The following is a 17981-nucleotide window of genomic DNA, read 5'->3' on the forward strand; positions in this document are numbered from 1 at the left end:
GGAAGGTGATTATGGATCCCGGAGACCCACACACCAACCACTAACCATAACAGGACATAATAAATGCTCTATTCACAGTAGGAATAAAGTGTTTTAGGTGTACAGAGGAAGAAGGGGGGTGAGAAAGGCTTCAGTGGTTCTCAGGGGTTCCCTCATTGGGAAGTTGTCAGGAACTCTGGGGGTGAGGCCCAGCAATGCATTGAGGAAGCGCCCAGGTGATTCTGATGGTGGTAAAGTTTGAGACTCATGCAGGCTTGGCACACTCCCCCGCAACCAGCAGCCTCGTTTTGCAAACAGTTTAATCTGAGCACAGCCATAGTCATTCATTTACACATTGTCTGTGGCCACTTTCCTGCCATGGAGCGGAGTTGAGTACGTGTAACAGGCAGTATGGCCCACAAAACCTGAAATATTTACTATCTCACCCTTTATAGAAAAATATTGCTGCTCCCCCCTCCTAAAAAGGTGGGGATTGGGAAGGGACTGATCTCCTGCTCCCTTGGATCCCACCTCTGTGGCCAGTGCTGCGATAGCTTCAGACAGCTACGCTTCAGTCAGCCAGGTGCTGGAACTCAGTGCAGTTTGGGACTTCCTAAAAACCCTAAACACAGAAAATTTGATTCGTGATAAATACATATTAGTCAATACAATTAGGAAGGTGGATTTTTTAAATGAGCAAGAGAAGTCATTATTCCAGGAAGCCCCCCTCCCTGCTGCATTATTGACTGCCTGTTCAGTTAAGCACTTGCTTGATGCTTTAGATGGCCTAACTCCGCCCTGAAAGATGGGTATTGTATCCCCATTTTACAGGTGAGGAAGCTGAGGCTGGGAAGGTGAAGTAACTAGCCCAAGTGCCCAGAGCTCAGCAGAGTAGAGCTTGGGCTGGATCCTAGATCAGCCTTGTGCCCCAGTCAGGCTCTTTGCCCCACACCCACCACCTCTGCTTTCCCAGTTCTAAGGTAGAAACTCCCCTGATGGACCACAAGGCACCTCACAGGGATTTATTGCAACACACACACTTTTCATATTGTTTCCAGTGGAAGAGATGGGTCAGCAGGCACTGGAGAACTCACCTCAGGCTACGTGCTGGTGGTGTCTAAGCCTGTGGGGAGCACAGTAAGGGGAAGGCAGTAGATGTGGAACCCACAAGGACGTAGGACCAGCTCTCACCTGCGTGAGGCGAATGCTAGGTGAGGCCATGCAAACACTGCATTGGTGCCACATACCAACACCACAGGTCCTTCTGTCCCACTCGTGGGTTGTCATTGTGGGGGTATGAATCGGGGTGCCCCAGGGAAGAAGAACTTGGTGGTTTGGTGGGTCCGGTGTTCCTGTGAGGGGACAGAAGAACCTTTCAGGGTATTTCCTGCTCTGATACAGAGTCCCAAGAATGAGCAGGACAGGAAAGATGCCAAGTTTATAATCAGACTGGGGAGCCTGTTACTACTATGTGATGTCCTTGCCACATTGAGGCTGGGGTCTAGAAGTCAGAACAACAGTGAAGTCTTGCCCTGCTACCACTGAAGAAACCTAGAGGCTAAAACACCGCTGTCCGGGTGGCTCAAACAGTGACCAAGAAAGCCCCCCGCCCAGTTTTCTATTTTGACTTCCAAATATTTTGTTAGACTAGGAAGACAAAAACTATTCTTAACAAACAAGAGTGTGGTATGTCAGGCAGAAGTGAAAACCTCAGAAGAAAGCGTACATTTTGAGAAGACTAATGATAAACTGCTTTCTCTCACCAGCCAAATCAATGCCCATGACCGAACATTTGTATTGTTTTTAAACAAGCACCTTGGAGTGTCTTCTACGTGTCAGACACTACGCTAATCTTAACCTAGGTTACCAACATCCCATCCTCAAAGCAGCTCTGAGGAGAAGCTTCTCCTACGAGAAGCCCCGTTTTATCGATGGGGCAGCCGGGGCGCAGGCGAGTGAGTGATACTTGGCTGAGCCTCACCCAGAATGCGTGGCAGAGGACTTGGGACTCTGTGTCTTCTATTCTTTCACAGCATCACATTTACTCTGCAACCAGATCTGGACTTAGGAAAGCGGCCAGGGACAGCAGGGGAGCACAATCCTTAGTCTGTGGGTGGCTTCCCCTGGACATAGTCTTCTTAGGGCAGTGGTTCTTGAACGAGGTGGAACCACACTCCCTCTGCTATCGGACGCTGGGCTGCTGTGTAGACAGGCAATCCAGGGTGCAGACCATGGCTGCAATATCACCCTCTCTTTCTCTGTTGCAACAGTTGTTTTAGGGAGACCTTGCCTTGAAAGTAATTTCATCTTGCACTTGCGTGATACTTTTTAAAAGACTTGACTGTATTAACCGGCTAAATCCTCAGAGCAACCTTGGACGGAGGACAGATGTTAGCTCTCAGTTTGATAGATGAGGAAGTTGAAGTAACTTTCCTAAAGTCTTAGGCTAATGCATGTTAAAGCAGAGTCGAAAACCTGAGGCCTCAGCAAGATACCTGCAAAACTTGAAAGACTCCACAGTGATGGATGCCATCAGCCACCCACAAAGAAGCAGGGCTAGCTAAAAATGGGTGATCTAAATTTCTAAGAAAATGTAAGCCTATACATTCCTTGTGGTTCCAGAAGAGGCAAGATCTGCCTACCCAGCATCTAAGAGAGGGGAGACTAAAAAGCAGGGCTTTGGTGTGATTCCATGAGAGGGACGGTCCTATTTCAAGGAATTGGGAACAGCAGCTGAATATAGCTTGACACAGTGGAGCCTTTAAGATTATCCCACTCTTTCTCCTTGCTCCCAAAGGAACATTCTGGTTGTGGTTTGCCTTCCTGAGTAGCTATCCCATGAGGAGAGTCTGGTGAAATGTTGCCACTCAGCAGTCACGTTCCCCTTTTAAAATGAACAAATTGGGGTCCTGGGTTGTGGACCATTCTCTCAGTATTTTGATTACATTCTTCCCGAGTTGGATTAACTCTGGTGCACGGGGGACCTGAAGAGCTGAGAAGCAGATTCTGGGTGATGGTGAGTTTGATAAGAATCTTACCTAAGTAACTAACCAACTGCCCATGCCTAAACCTTCAAAGAAAGCAGAAACTAACTGCCAGGTAGGGAAGTTGGAGAACACAATAAATAGGGGGTAATGAAGCCAGAAGCCAGAGCAAGATGAAAGAAAGAGTTAATTGAACCAAACTGAAAGGAGCAGGTGGCACCTGGAGAAAGCCTTAAGGACTCAGGTCAAAAGATAAAATAGCCGAAGGGGAAGTGGGGCTGAAAAATGGGAGCTCATTGACAAGACTATTGCGTCTACTCCTTTGGAAGGCCTAGAAAAGATTTAATCTGAAACAAGCAAATGGGTAAAAATGCAGAATTCTACTAGGCCAACTAAGATCTACCAGTGGTGCCTTGGAAATGAAGAGTTTGAATGGGGTGAGAGAAGGGGAACAGAAATGAGTGCTCCGTGCACCTAATATGGCCGAAACCCCAGCAGAGCAGGGGGCAAACGGCCCCCACGCTGGAACCAGACCGTCTTTAGGAGAATTCCCTTTCAGCTGCCTGTGAGCGGTGACTGGAGATTCCATCCCTCCTCTCCACTTCCTCCTCCTCACCTGTAAGGTGGGCTTCCCTCAACGTTGAAAGGATTAAACGTGATAATGAACATGCTCTTATTCCAGTGCCCGCCCCATAAATGCTCAATAAGTGCTTTTTGTTATAATCCCTATCCTTTGGGATTAGGCATTAAACACAGTCTCAAGACAGTGAAACTCACTACAGCATAAAGTACCTATTACAGCAAAACTGCGGTGAAATTGTGGTCTCCTTGTGTGCTGGGCTCAGCAGTAGGCAGCCTTCTCACTCTATCATGCAGCCCAGAAGGCCAAGGCCGCTGTAGCTTTGCCTGACGTCTGCCTGCTGCAAACCCTGTGAGTTCTGGCCCTAGGGCATTTTCACTCACTGTTCTCTCTGCCTGGAAGGCTCTTCCCCCAGATGGTGACAGGGTTTGCACCTTTATTTCATGTAGACACCTGCTCAGATGTCACATTATCAGAGAACAGCTGTCCCTGACCGAACTTCCTATAAAGACCGCCACTGGGGGTCTAGCACTCAAGCCACGTCCCCTGCTTTCCATGTTTCTCCATGGCACTCGTTACCTCTGACATGGAATTATGTGTCTACTGTCTGTTTCTTCCATTAGCATACACACGAGCACAAGGATTTGGTTTTGGGCTCTGCTCTTTTTAAATTGCCCTCCTAATTTCCTCCTACTCAAAAGCCTGGCATGATTCTCTCTTGAAAGAGCCTGGAGGTTCTTCTCACTGTCGTGGAAAGGCAGCTACTTGCCAGCTCCATATCGTTAGCACACGTACACGGAAGACAGGACGTACTCCATGCAATGTAATAATATGTTGTCATGTGACTAGGAGTATTCCAGGTAGAGGTGTAGTAGGTACAAAGGCCCTGGGGCGGGAGAAGGCGGTAAGGCTGGAGTGGAATAAGAGGATAATCCCAAGGCTTTTGGTCTAGTGAAAGAATGGAATTGACATTTGCTAAAATGAGTCAGCTGGTGGAGGGAGCAGGTTTTGGATGTAAGTTTTGAGATGCTTTCTGGTTGGAGGCACCTGCCAAGAATCGGGCAGTATGCCCTTTACTGCCCAGATAAGGAAATCAAGGCACCAGATGTTACGTGTCGCTAGGTCTCAGAACATGTACCGAGAAGCCTGGAATTTGAACCCAGGCTGCTTCTCCAAGGACTTGTCACCCTCAGAAGCCCTGGTCACTGAAGGAAGAGCTGAGAGAGGACTTGCCTGAAGTTGGAAAAAACCAAGAATAATCTGGATAAAGTGAACTCAGGCTTCTTTCCCCAATTCTGCAATACCAGGACCAAGAAGGCCCTTCTGTAGTTGGACTGGTAAGTTTGGGGAAAGTACCAGGAAGCACCATATCACAGGAGTGTTGGGGCCGCAACCCCCTAGGCTCAGACATGCATATCCAGTTTCACAGCCATTCAGGCTGTCTTGTGATGCCAAAACAATGGGAGGAAACATGGAAAATCCGCTTGAGGTTATAATCATGGGTTACACTCCAACTTTTCATATTTTCTAACATTTGTTTACTTAGAAATCATTCACCAAAAATACCACTGATGTGACGGACAAGCGTTTCAGAGCCTTGGTACCCAGAAGTTCTGGGTCTGCAGCCCAGAAGCAGCAGCACCTAGGAGATGTTGGAAATGCAGAATGTCAGGCCCCACCTGACTTACTAAATCAGAAGCTGCATTTTAACAAGATACCTAAGGGATACATGCGCCTGTTACAATTTGAGAAGTTCTGGCCTAGAGCAGGTCCACAAACTTGTTCTATAAAAGGCCAGATAGGAAATAGTTTAGACTTTGCTGGCCTGTGAGAATTACTGAATCCTGCCACTGGAGCACAAAAGCAGCCACAGACAATATATAAAGGAATTAGCATGGCTGTGTCCTAATGAAACTTTATTTATGGACACCAAAATCAGAATTTTAATTAATTTCCACGTGTCTGAGGTTATATAAAAACACAACCATCTTCTGACTTGCCTTTCTGGGCTGACCATCCCCAAGCTCCTGTTCCCTATGGGTGATCCCCTTCGTGAGCAAGAGGCTCAAGCCCCCTTTCTCTCCTGGCCTGGGTCAGTGTATCTGAAGGTTGATTACTGCTGCTTAATATGAAAAGTCAATGGAAAACTGAGATTTTAATAATATGCTTTGCCAGTTTCCACAAATACAGTGTATTTGCTGTTGTTTCCTACCTTGAAGTTTTCTTTCTCAGAAAGACCAATATGGAGGATTCAATAGCTAAGGGGAGGGGCATTTATTCTCCTTGGCCCCTCTATTTGTCCATTTTACATTTCAGCTGCTGGAAATAAGGAGCACACAATGCAGGAAAAAGACAATTATTAAAAAGAAGTAACATTTGGGGAGGGAGTTGGAAGAGGAAATTAGAGAAGGGAGGTACTCTCCAGGAGAACAAGACGATTGTTCCAGCTTCAGTGGGCTGTGGGACTGAACGCACGACTTGATAAAGAAAGCAAACTGTGTCAAGGAGACTTGCTCAAGAAGTTTCTGAAGCCAGTTGGGCAGCAGGAGGATATGAAAAACAAAGATATGAGAGTGATTGGCACAGCATCTTCCAAAGGCCAACAGCTGAATTTTTAAAATCTGTACTGCGCTTTCATGGCAACCAAACACTTTCCCATTATGTTAGGAATAGGGAGGAGAGAGGAAATAACATTGACTAAATGCCTACGTATGTCAGGACCGGTTACAAGGCATTTCCCATCATTATTTCCATTTTAATTAGAGCCGCTCATGGACTGAGGTATGCTGGCCACAGCTTTCAGATGAGGAACCTGGGAGGTGAAGAGACGGGATCGGAACCTACTTCTGTCTGACCACAAATACCCTAATGTTCTATATTGCCCCACCAAGAGTTTATAGTGGAAATACTGCCTTCATGAAATTCCTATTCCTTCCTAACAGTAGCAACCCTTGGTTCTCAGAGGTGGGGGAAGAATATAAACAGACCGGGTGACTTTTTTGTTTTTCTCTATTTTCCCCCCTCCCAACAAATGCGATGCTTTCATTAAAGAAACATCAAGTCCTTTTTCTGTTCTGAAGAAAATAGTACCACGGGAACTCAGTCCATCGGCAGCCTGGTTTCTGAAGTTAAACTGTGTGCTACCAAATGAATCTAATGACAAATGTATAAATCCTTGGCAGAAATGTGAAGTCCGGGACCATTTATCCAGGAATTACTGTCAGGCAGATGTATCATCTCATTTAATCCTCCAACAGTCCTGTGAGGTTTTAACACCATTTTATGGATAAAGAAACCGAGGCTTAGAGAAGTTCATTATCTTGCATAAAGCCTACACAACTGGTAAGAGGCAGGGCCAGGATTAAAACCAAGGACCTTGACCGGAAAGTTTATCCTTAGGCTCCTTTTAGAAAAACTGCAATCACGCAAGTTAAGATTCCTGAGCACTCTCAACCTGCTCAGTTTCATACGCCACGATCTTTTGCTGAAGACGGTGGCTATGATGAAACATTCAAGAATATGCTGCACAATCATTAGTGTGGTATACATGAATGAGCAAAAGGGGTTAAACTACTCGAGTTGTCCCCAGTGTCTTCCTCAGAACAATTTTTCCTTGAGTACCCTGAAACAGCAAACCAATCAACAAAAAACCAGGGTGGTGGTTCCAAAATCAATTAGGAAAACACTGAATACCCCAGTCTCCCTCCTGGAGATTGCCATATGCACATGACACATTTTAGGCTCTGACTAGTACCGAAATAAAGGATCCCACTTAACTTTAACCCAGTTTCCCAAAGACCATTGTAATGTCTACATACATAGCATATTATATTAAAGCATATTAACCTATTGAGACCTGCAGAGGACACCTTGGGGAACACCAGAACTAGTCTGAGGTGTGTCCATATTCCCAGAAGTGGTTCGCTCTGGGAATGTGAACATGTAGGGGCTGTCATATACTCCCTGAAAGGCGCGAAGGACCAGATGACCAATGTGCTCATCTTCTAGTTGGATCCATGTTTGAGCCTTCTGTAGCTGATGGGAATTGGGCCTTTGCATGGGGCAGGTCACCATTTGCCAGTACATGACAAGTTGAGTGTCATGTGAGTTGCCATGTGATCAAACACTTTAAACAAGTTGGTTCATGAACCCAAGATTAAATCACATTTGTAAGAGGAACCATTTCACAACAGAATTTATTTTGAAATTATCCATCTTTCTCTGGGAAAGGTGAGCCCTATTGTCTGTTTTTCTCCTTACTATTGGTATTTTCGTTTATATGACGCCTATAAATAGAAGCACCAATCTTTGTGGTAAGCAAATACATTAAATTCCGATGAGCGTTCCTAATGGGATGAGTGTTAAATCTGGAGGGGGACTGTGAATAGACATATGACAGTGTAAGTTCTTTGCAATGCCGAGAAAAACACATTAGGAAAGAGAAACTAAAAATCTCCTCTTCCTGTGTTCCAATGATGACTTTAAATAATTCATTTTAAAAATGGAATTACAGGCTTTTAGATTCGAAAGGACTTTGGAAATCCTCCCTCACAGGTGAGGTTGGCGAAGCTTGAAAATGTTAGGAAGTAGGCCCATGCAGCTTGTTTGTGGAAGAGCTGGGCTGGAACTCAGCTGACTGTTCAGTGCTCTTTCCTTCAACTCTTCTCTCCTCATTGAAGACATGCCAGTGTCATTTTAAGGAGTTAACTTTCTTGATCATTCACTGTAACGAAAGAGCTTGGCTCATTTGCTTTTCTTCTGTGTTGGAGTGGAAGGCAAGTCATATGTACACTATCTGCCTCTTGATTCTGCTGTCTTGAAAGCCCTTCACCTTGCCCTTTTTTCCTACCCTCTGCCTCCAACTTGCTCTCCCCCTCCCCTTCAAACACTGTTATCTTTGGAAATGTGTGCTGCACTTCCCAACCTGGCTTGGATCCAGAGCAAGGTGACTTTTGGTTTAATGGAGTTTTTCCAGTGCTTGATTTTGCCCAAGGGTTTGGACGTTTGGACAACTAACAGGAAACTGCCATCCTTTGCCCTTTCAGCAGGTCTATGTTCTGTTAATATATGGAAGAATTAAGAAGTAACAAGGAAGAAAAATAGGCAGAAACTCCATTTAAAGTACTTGTCGATCCCTGGAAAAGTTCAAGGCTATTGTTCAATGTCTGAATTTTTCCCTTGTGATTCGCTTGTAGTCCTTAAGTCATCTTCAGACATCTGATCAAGGAAGCATCAGAGGAAAATAAAAAGTTGGGTATTTGCAAAGTTGGTAAGTCAGCGAGCGCCCTGCCTCGGAGGGGTCGGTGGAGAATATTTTTTCTTTGGTGCAGGGTGATCAGAGTGGGAGCCCGAAAAGGAAGCCCTCCTTGCTGCAGGAGCTACTGTGCATAAGAACTCCCTTCCATATTTCATTCCTCAGTAGACATTGTGATGGGCAGGCCTGTTTTTTCCATCCTAGCACTTACCCTCAGTCCCTCCTAAGTACCCAAGAGGGCCGTGTTTTTAATCAGAGGTTGAAATAGAACCTCCCCCTGGGTGCCCGAAGACAGTCCCTTTGGGGTAGCGGTTCCCCCGGCTTCTGGAGGGCAACATCCTGGTGGGGGTGGGGGCTCAGCTTTGATCCCAGGGCACCGTTTTTGTCCCTGGAGACGCCCTGCCAACCAGGTTTGTGGAGGAAAAGTGCTCTCCGTTTTCCAGGGCGGCAAGTGTGGGTTTGGGGAGCAAGACCATCGCTTTGGAGAGTGGCGGGGCGTGAGAGCCAGCGAACACCGGTGGGCACCGCGAACTCACTCACTTAACATCCCCGGGGAAGTTCGGGCGGGGTACGCCGGCTCACGGGCTTTCTTCCTCTAGAATCCATCCTGGGCAGAGCCACCCCACTTCTCACCCAAACTCGTGGAGACGAGGGATTAGGCGGGCGCGGGGTTCCGCGAGGCGAATCCTGGAAGCGCCCGGCCCCGGCGGCGAGGCCCCTCCAGCGCCGGTCCGCAGCCCAGGGCGCCGGCCCAACCGCCTTGGCCGGGGCTGCTCCCGTGGGGCGGGGGCCGGTTATACAAAGACGGCAGCAGAGGCTCCGGGACTCCGGCCGGAGCCGATCTCTGGGCGGCCCGACCTCCCCTCGCGTCGCTGTCGGTCCGCCGGCTCCGCCCGCCCTCCCGCCAGGCGAGGCGGCGGCCTCCTCCACCAACGCGGGGTCCCCTAGTTAACCCCTGCCCGCCAGTCCGGCCGCTGATTGGAGGAGGCGGGGCGCCCGGGGCAGCGGGGACCCCCACCTTCCTCGTCCCCTCCCCCTCCTCCCCCACTGTCTGCTCTTCCCCCACCCCCCCAGGACCCCCCCTGCCTCCCAACCGTGCAAATCTCGCGAGGAAACACGCGGTTTCACTAGTGTGTTTACACCGATCACTACTAATCCGGACCGAACCGATCCGGATTAAGGGGCCGGAGGCGGGTCCTGGGCACCAGCGGTTCCGACCCCCCCGCCCTCCGCGCCGCACCCGAGTGGCCCCCAGCCAAGCGGGTCCCCACCTCCCGGCCCGGCCTGGGCCCTCCTGCGCCTCCCTTGGCCTTTGTCCGGCGCCAGGAGGCCGGTCCCGCGCCCCCCGTGGCCGCCCGGGCCCGGGCCCGCGTCGGGCGCCTGGCTCTGTACGCGAGCCCGGGGATCTGCGGCCTCCGCGGCCCCCCTCCCCCGCCCGCCCTCTCGTGGAGCCCGACGCCGGCGGCGGCTACCCGGGCGGGGGGTTGCGGCGCTCAGGAGAGGCCCCGGCTCCGCCCCGGGCCTGCCCAGGGGGAGAGTAGAGCGGTCCGCAGCCGGGTCGGGTCGGGGCCCCTCCCTGGAGGAACGTGGAGCTGCGGCGGCGGCGGCAGCGGCAGGTGAGAGGCTGAGCCCCGGGCGGGGGAGGGCGCCGGGCCTGAGGCATTAACCGTTCCGGGGACCCCTTCGGCTGAGGAGGCTGCGACCCGAGCCCACTCGGGGGCCGGCGCCGGGCCGCAGCTCCTCGGTGCTGAGGCAGGAGGGGCTCCCCGAGGGCTGTGGGTCGCCGAGGGGCCGAGCGGAAGATGGGGGAGGCCCAGGCGGCCCCGGCCTGGGAGTGGAGCCCGCGGCCGGCAGGGAGAGAGGGGCGCCTGGGCAGCTGGAGGCCCTGGCAGTCTCCCGGGCGCCCCCGAGAGCTGGCCCGCCCTCCCTCCGTGACAGGTGGGCCTGGAGTTGGGGAAAGTTTAGAGCCGGCGGGAGGCGAGGGGCGCCGGGACCAGGCCCCATCGGTCCTGCTTCCCGGCTCGGGTATACAGGGAGGATCCCAGTCCAAGGCCCCGCTGGAATGAGACTGAGTGGATATTTCCTTAACATGAGTTGACATTAAATGAAATAGCCGCTTGGGTGTCGTTTTCCGAGCCAGGCCGGGGGATGGAGATTTAGGAAATGTTCGAGAGACCTGGGGTTTGAGGGAGGCTGCAACCTCTGCCATTCCGGCCTCGATTAGGGCAGGGCGACACGCGAGGAAGGCCACTTAAGGGAAACTCTCATTCTCCTTTCTCTGTCTTTCTTTTCCATTTTAAAAGATGCCTTTCTACCCTTCCTTGAATTTTCTAATTCCTTCTCTAACCTGCACTTGTATGTGTGGGTGAAACTTTAATTTGTCACCCTTTCATTCCTCTTTGCCTCAGGCTCTCAATCCAGGAAGGAAATGAAACTGGAGGACTTGTAGGGGTTGTTACTGGAAATTGTGGAGTTGTTAGATTGCAGAAGAGAATGTTTAATTCATGTTTTCAGTGAACTTTTAAATCATGGCAATCATTCCGATACTATTTAATAATATGTTCAAAGGGGGTCTATGGAATGCTGTGTGCTCCTTTTCCACAGAGAGGTTTCCAATGGGTTCTGCAAAAGTTGATCTTTTGCGAAGGATGGACATGTTTGCTGAAAGTGGCCTGTGCATTAATTGGTCATGGAAGGAGTTTAAAAATGGTGTCCTCCTGCCCCTCCCTGCTTGGAAGGAGTGCTAAAAGCAGATGTCTAGAGAAACCTACTGCTCCAGGGAGTGGTCAGAAAAAGATTTCAGTAAAGGGATGGTTATGGAGCTGTACTAATTTCCTGAGTGAATGCAGGTTGATGGTTTTACCATGGGTTCTCTGTTAAATTTAAAATAACTAATTCCTTTTTTCATAAGCCGCTGTGAGCTCTTCAGAGAAAGAAGCTATATAATAGCGTTAATTTCGAAGTTATTTGTAGCTTCTGATTCATGCTGTACAATGAAATTATTATTAATGATTCATATTTTTAGTTTAAGAACTAGTTCCTGTGTGTTTGGGAAAGAACTATCCAAAAGTACTTAGCTAAATTCAGAGGTTGATAGAAGGAATTTTATTTCTTGCAAGCTACTCTCCTTTCTCAACTTTTACAGAAATTATATGAAGCGTTTGAAGTTTGAGGTTTTTTGCTGTTAAAATCAAATCAGAACTAGACCCTCAGAAGAGGACTTTTGAGCCGCTTTATAACTTTAAATGTATTACTATTTGATGCTGCACATTGCTTACTTGTATGCTATATTTACTTGAGGTTTACCTGTATGGGACCATTCAGTGAAATAATTCCTGTGAGTTTTGTTATATCTAAAAATTGGCTCCTCACATTTTAGCTTTTGTGGTCTTACAACCTACTTTTTTTTTTTCCCCCGGTAGAAATGATGGAAGAACTGCATAGCCTGGACCCACGACGGCAAGAATTACTAGAGGCCAGATTTACTGGAGTTGGTGTTAGTAAGGTGAGTAAAATGATAGTGAACACTGTCTAATTTAAACACGTTTAAAAATCAATTAAGGGCAGTTTGGGTGGGCCATACTGATAGGTGGTAGGAGAGAAGATTCAGCTAATGGTTCCAATGAACTTTTAAATCCTACCAGTCATTCCAATCATTCAGCAGTACATTTGAAGGTATTCTATATGGGAGTATATGCTCTTTCCCCTCTGATTCGGGAGAGGTTTCCCGTGGATTTTATTGCAAGGATACTTAATGGTGTGTGTAGTCTAGGCCATATTTGGTCAAAACTCCGCAGTCACTCAGAAGAAAACTGTTAATTGAAAGGTATTGGCATAGCTTCCTTACACTGGACTTTTTGGGTAGTTATATGGTAGAGTTTGAAAACTCTGTGTCTTAAGTTTGTCGGTTCTCCAAATCTGCAATTCAGCAGGTTCCTCCAGGTTGCACCCCCAGACTGCTTTCTTTCTCTTCATATTTTTTCCTTCTTGTTCACTGTTTTTATTTTTGTCCTGGGAGCATAAAATAAGATCAAGCCTCCATTAACGGGCAGGTGTTAAACAATGTTAGGGCTTTCTGTGCATCCTTATGTACCTGCCACTTTACCCCTCTGCTCTCATAGGATGGTTTTAGTACAATAGGTAAAGCATATTTGACTTAATGTGATACATTTCTTTCTGTGCTATTCAGGAAATCTTATTTCTCATGGGGACCTAGATGTCAGTCTCCTGTTTTAGTTAGTAGCTCCTTAAAGAAGGTGTTTGTCAAGTTTTAGTTGAAAAAACTAGCTGCTTTGATGAATCTCATAATTTTGGTGAGCTGGAATAACTTGATAGTTTGTGTTCATTCAACAAATGCTGAGTGCCTACTGCATACTGGCATTGTGCAGGGTGTTAGGGATGACACCGCAGCCCAGTGCCGCCAAGCCCCCAGAAAGTGAGAGACACAGACAAAGAGAGATGATGAGAGCTGTGACATGGGGCTATGGGAACACAGGATTTGTTACACATTTTGTACTTGGTTTTTTTGGCCACTTTAATAACTGACTTTGTGGCACTTTGGAGGGCTATACTCCTGACTGTTGTTACATATTGAGGTTATGTGATCTAGGTGAACTAGCTTCAACTGGAAGTGAGCACTATGTTTAAGTATTAAATTGATCTCTGATTCAGTTGATCAATCAAAAGGCACCTTTGATGTGCCTTTTAACTTGGGAATTCAGCAGAAGGCTCATATCCAAATTCATCTGTTCAAATGGTCACCTACTGAGTAAAAGTAAGTTTGTATTCAAGTTGTAGGTAGTTTAAACTCATTGGACTTGGTTGTTAGTATGCTTTTCTTTCCGGGTTCATGATAGCTTATCCAAGTATACTTTTGATGGCGTAGAGCATGAGTGATGGGAATGAGGGACATTGTAAATTTTGCTGTTCAGACCCAACTTGACGTCATGTAACTAATGTGTCAGAAAATGTAATCTGATGATCTGTTTAATAGAAAGTTCTACCTTTAATATCTAGAGAAAGAAGTTCATTTCTATCCAAATGTTTTTATGGCATTAATTGTATGTTATTTTGACATTTCCAGTCATGGTAAGTATATTGATTACAATAAATACATTATTCAAGGACTAGCAAAGGAGTGTTTTTTTTCCCTCATAGCAAAGAAACTTGAAGGAAAAAAAAACAAATAAATTATTCTGTAGTTTGCAGAGTTAGGAAGAGGAAAAGAAAATCTCCATTTTGTACAACTTCTTTTGCCTGCAAGACACTGTCTCTCTCATACCACTGATTTGAAATAGGAGTGGAGAGGAGGCCATGGTACTGGGAGAAGAAAGGTGCTTTTGGAAAAACTCCTCTGAGTTTTGAATTCCTCATTATGGGTCATAATTTTCTAGTAAGGATGTCACTGTGTTGATGACAGCTTTCAGTTTTGCAAAAATCAAGAGAGCTTTCAGCCCTTACTCCAAAAGGGAGAGCAGAGTGACTTTCCTGTGATAGTGCCATCTAGTGGGGCTCGTGCAGCCGCACGGGGTGTCTCTTGAGTTTCTCCTAACTATTCATGACATTTTCAGTCCTTTTTGATGTCCATAGAAGGAAGAAAGTCAATGCTACTGTAGAGTCTTTCCTAGCGGATAGGAGTGTTTGAAATAGCTGCAGTCTTTGAACTTCCTGGTTATTATAGATCTTCTGTCATGTTGCTTCAATTTTTTTTTGCACCTGCAAATTAGATACGCATTACAAAACTTACACTAAACCGAAATGGCCAAGCCACTGCATTTATTCCTTATATTTAAGTTGCTCTTTATTTGTATTTAAGTTTTTTATTTGCAAATTTAAAATATTCTTGCATATTGAATTTATATGCATTGAATTTCTCCTTGTTTAGCATATTTAATTTATAATAACTGTTGCACGAAAAGCACTTGTTTTGTGCTTTGGAATGCACTATGCGTTTTTTATTTAAGAGATTGATGTTTTCTGTCATTAGTGAGTTGATGATAGAGGAAAGTAGCCTAATGTGCTCCAAGAAGCTGTAGTTGTCTTTTCTCCTCTGGTCTAGCTGCCACTTTTTAGGAAGACCTAGGACCATTCTGTTAACCTTTTTGAGGTGGTAAAGTTAAATTGAATTATGAACCTACTTTTTCATTTCTTGTTGACCCGATATGTGAGCTAGCCTACTTCTTATTTAAGATCTGTTCCTTTAAGCACTGGATAACCCACTTCCAGTAATGTGAAACTGACTATACCCTGTATTGATATGTTTCCAGTGCGGACCATTGCAGTTTATATTCCCTTCTCTACTCCCTTTTGACAATTTAAGTATAGGTAGTCTCTGATTCTGGAGACTGTGTAAAGTAGGTGGAATTTCACCCTTGCATGCACTCTTTACTGTACCTAGTTGAATTTTAATGCTAATATAGTAGCAAATACTTATATAGTACTTACGATATGCCAGGAACTGTTCCATGTACAGTAAAAGCAATAAGAAGTAAATTTAGATCTCTCTTAACAGAGATACTAGTCAATAAACCTCCATTCTCTTTTTATAAGACATGCGAACTAATGCCCACTACATTATTCCTACCAGTTGAAGTATAGACTTACCAAGGATCACTTTATGACAACTTGCATTTGTAGTATAATTTAATACAAAATTACGTGAACTAATGACATATTTTAAAATGAAAGAACTGTTGGTTCTAAGAAAACTAAATTAACTGCCTTGGAAAGACACAATATAAAGTGCTATCTATAAAAATGTATAAATTACCTTTGTTTTTAAATCTGGAAGAATTCTTCATTTAGATCCTTGCCAAGCATCTTTTAAGTTCTCCCTTCACTTTTAAAGAAATCGAAACTGGAAATTGTAGATGATGCATTATGGGTGTGGTTCGTGTAAGTGTAGAACTGCAGTCAGTGGATTTATAACTCAAAAGACCTGCATCAAAAGACTGGCAAGAGAGTATACATTTGTATAAGTTAAAAAAAAATGTTTAAGGTGCCTTTTTCTTTTTTTTTAGATTCCACACTGTAACCTACTTTTTTGTCTAATGTCATTGGTTTTAGTTGTATTGGATAAAAAGGGTTATGCAGTATGTGGATGGTATTGAAAAGAAAAGCAAAATGAGAAGCCATGAAAAAATGGGACCATTTGTTTTGACACAATAAGAACTTTCACAGAGCCTGAAGCAAGACCATATACTTTTAATTAATACCACATAGATTTTTGATGTCTTAAAGAAAAATCTCATTTCCTGTCTTTTATAATTTTAAGAGTCTGATACACAGTCACTTTAAATGATCAAATTTGACTTCTGAAAAGATACGTAACCAACTGCTACCTTTCTCTCCTATCTTTTAGTTAATTGCATCGATTAGAAGGTGTCAGTTATGGATATCTGGTGTTAGCTGTTTTATATATCAATGCCAATAACTTAAAAAATTGTGTATGTTTAGATGTTTTAATACATAGTTTGACAATGCTCAGTAAGCATAAATGCTGAAAAATAGTCTATACTTCTACTGGTGAATTTAAAGGAACTGTTGATAAATATATTGTTGTGTTTGCCTTTATGTTGTCTTCTTTTCATTTACTTCAGTGTTTATTTGATGCTCTCATTTCACATGTAGTCAAGTTATCAACTCATGTCTCTTCTTTCTCTGACATTTCTCAAGCATTTGTTTGCCCCCACTGCTACTGCCTTCATCCAGACCTTCACTCGTGACTGTAATAGCCAGTCTCTCCTAGCCCGTTCATCTTTCCATAAACTGCCACGAGTTATGTTTCAACAAAATCCCAGGATTATTGTTTTACTCCCTTGCTTAAAGGCTCCTATTGCCTACTGGATAAAGTTAAAACTCCCTATTCTAAATTTTCAACTTTGTGGCCACTTGTCTATTCCCTGACTGCTGTGCTCTGCTACCTCAAACCATGACTGATCTAATGTTAGCGAACAGACTCATGCTGTCTCCTTTATCTTTCCTTTTCTATTTGCCTGATGAACTTTCAGTTTATTCTATTTTTGTTTTTCCCCTTCTTCCGCCTCCACCCCTCCCCCTCCCCACTCTGGTTCAAGCCGTTGTTTCTCACTCTAGTTGTGTAGGACACAGCTCCCTGGCCCACGCTGGTGTTATGAGCCTTGCACTCCCCCAGCTGAGGCTGTCGTGTCGGTGGGCTGCTCACAGCAGCTCATGGCAGCTCTTGCCGGCTGCCGGCCCTCATGCCCGCCACTGGCGGCTCCTGCCAGGACACGGCAGCCCAGCTCCAAGGAGAGCTGTTGTTCACAATCTTAACTGTAGAGGGCGCAGCTCACTGGCCCATGTGGGAATCAAACCGGCGACCTCGGCGTTAGGAGCACAGTGCTCCAACCACCTGAGCCGCTGTGCTGCCCCAAGTTTATTCTTCAAAGCATAATCCAGATATCTCTTCATAGCTTTTCCAGACACCTCCACCCATCTAGTTGCATTATTTTATTAGCGCTTGATAACCTACTTTTATTATAACACATCATTTGTTTCCCCATTAGTTTCCTTGGGAATATGGATGATATCTTTATCTCTGACTACTCAAATGCTCAGCACATTATATACATTGAATAAATCTTTGTTGAATTGGAAAAGACTATTGAGAAGATGAAAGTAGAGTTGGTGGTGACCCATACAGGCATGGTCCACTCTAGCTTTTTGTTTTAATCCAATCTCTAAACTCTTGCCTTGTAACTGGAAGATTTAGTTCATTTACCTTTATTGCAGTAACATATATTTGGATTTAAATCTTCCTTGTTTCTTTTAAAATCTTTTTGTGCTTTTTTTTAACCTTCTTTTGAAATTATTTTTTCCATTTATTCTCTACTATGAAAGATAAAGGAATAAGCATTCTCATACTTTTTCTTTTTGTCTGTTATTTATTTTTAACATTACATTTTCTCCTCTTCTAGTTTGAAAGTTATGGACTCTTATTTGTTACCACAGAAATTGCAACATGTGTCCTTAATTTATCAAAGATAAATGTTAATACCATTGCCCTCCTTTTTGTCAATACCAGGACCTTGGAGGTTTAACTCCATTATTCCTCTCCCAACTCACATGCTGTTGTTCTATATTTAATTATATATATGTATATATATGTGTGTGTATATATATACACGTGTGTGTATGTATATATATGTATATATGTGTGTGTATA

The 17981-nt window shown here is 45.1% G+C and overlaps 1 protein-coding gene across 2 annotated transcripts in view; it reads left to right on the top strand.

The window, feature by feature from the left end:
- Positions 1 to 10555: 10555 nt before the first annotated feature.
- TLK2 (tousled like kinase 2) overlaps positions 10556 to 17981 on the top strand; it is a 99220-nt gene continuing 91794 nt past the window's right edge. The window contains exons 1-2 of one of the 2 annotated variants that reach the window (XM_033090903.1): positions 10556 to 10735; positions 12220 to 12302. In XM_033090903.1, the coding sequence (XP_032946794.1) occupies positions 10600 to 10735; positions 12220 to 12302 (219 nt within the window). In that variant the 5' untranslated portion in view covers positions 10556 to 10599. The remainder of the gene's footprint in view (positions 10736 to 12219; positions 12303 to 17981) is intronic. The other variant, XM_033090905.1, reaches the window with a different exon arrangement.

This window comes from Rhinolophus ferrumequinum, chromosome 21, assembly GCF_004115265.2.
Source record: "Rhinolophus ferrumequinum isolate MPI-CBG mRhiFer1 chromosome 21, mRhiFer1_v1.p, whole genome shotgun sequence".
Taxonomy (NCBI): Eukaryota; Metazoa; Chordata; class Mammalia; order Chiroptera; family Rhinolophidae; genus Rhinolophus; species Rhinolophus ferrumequinum.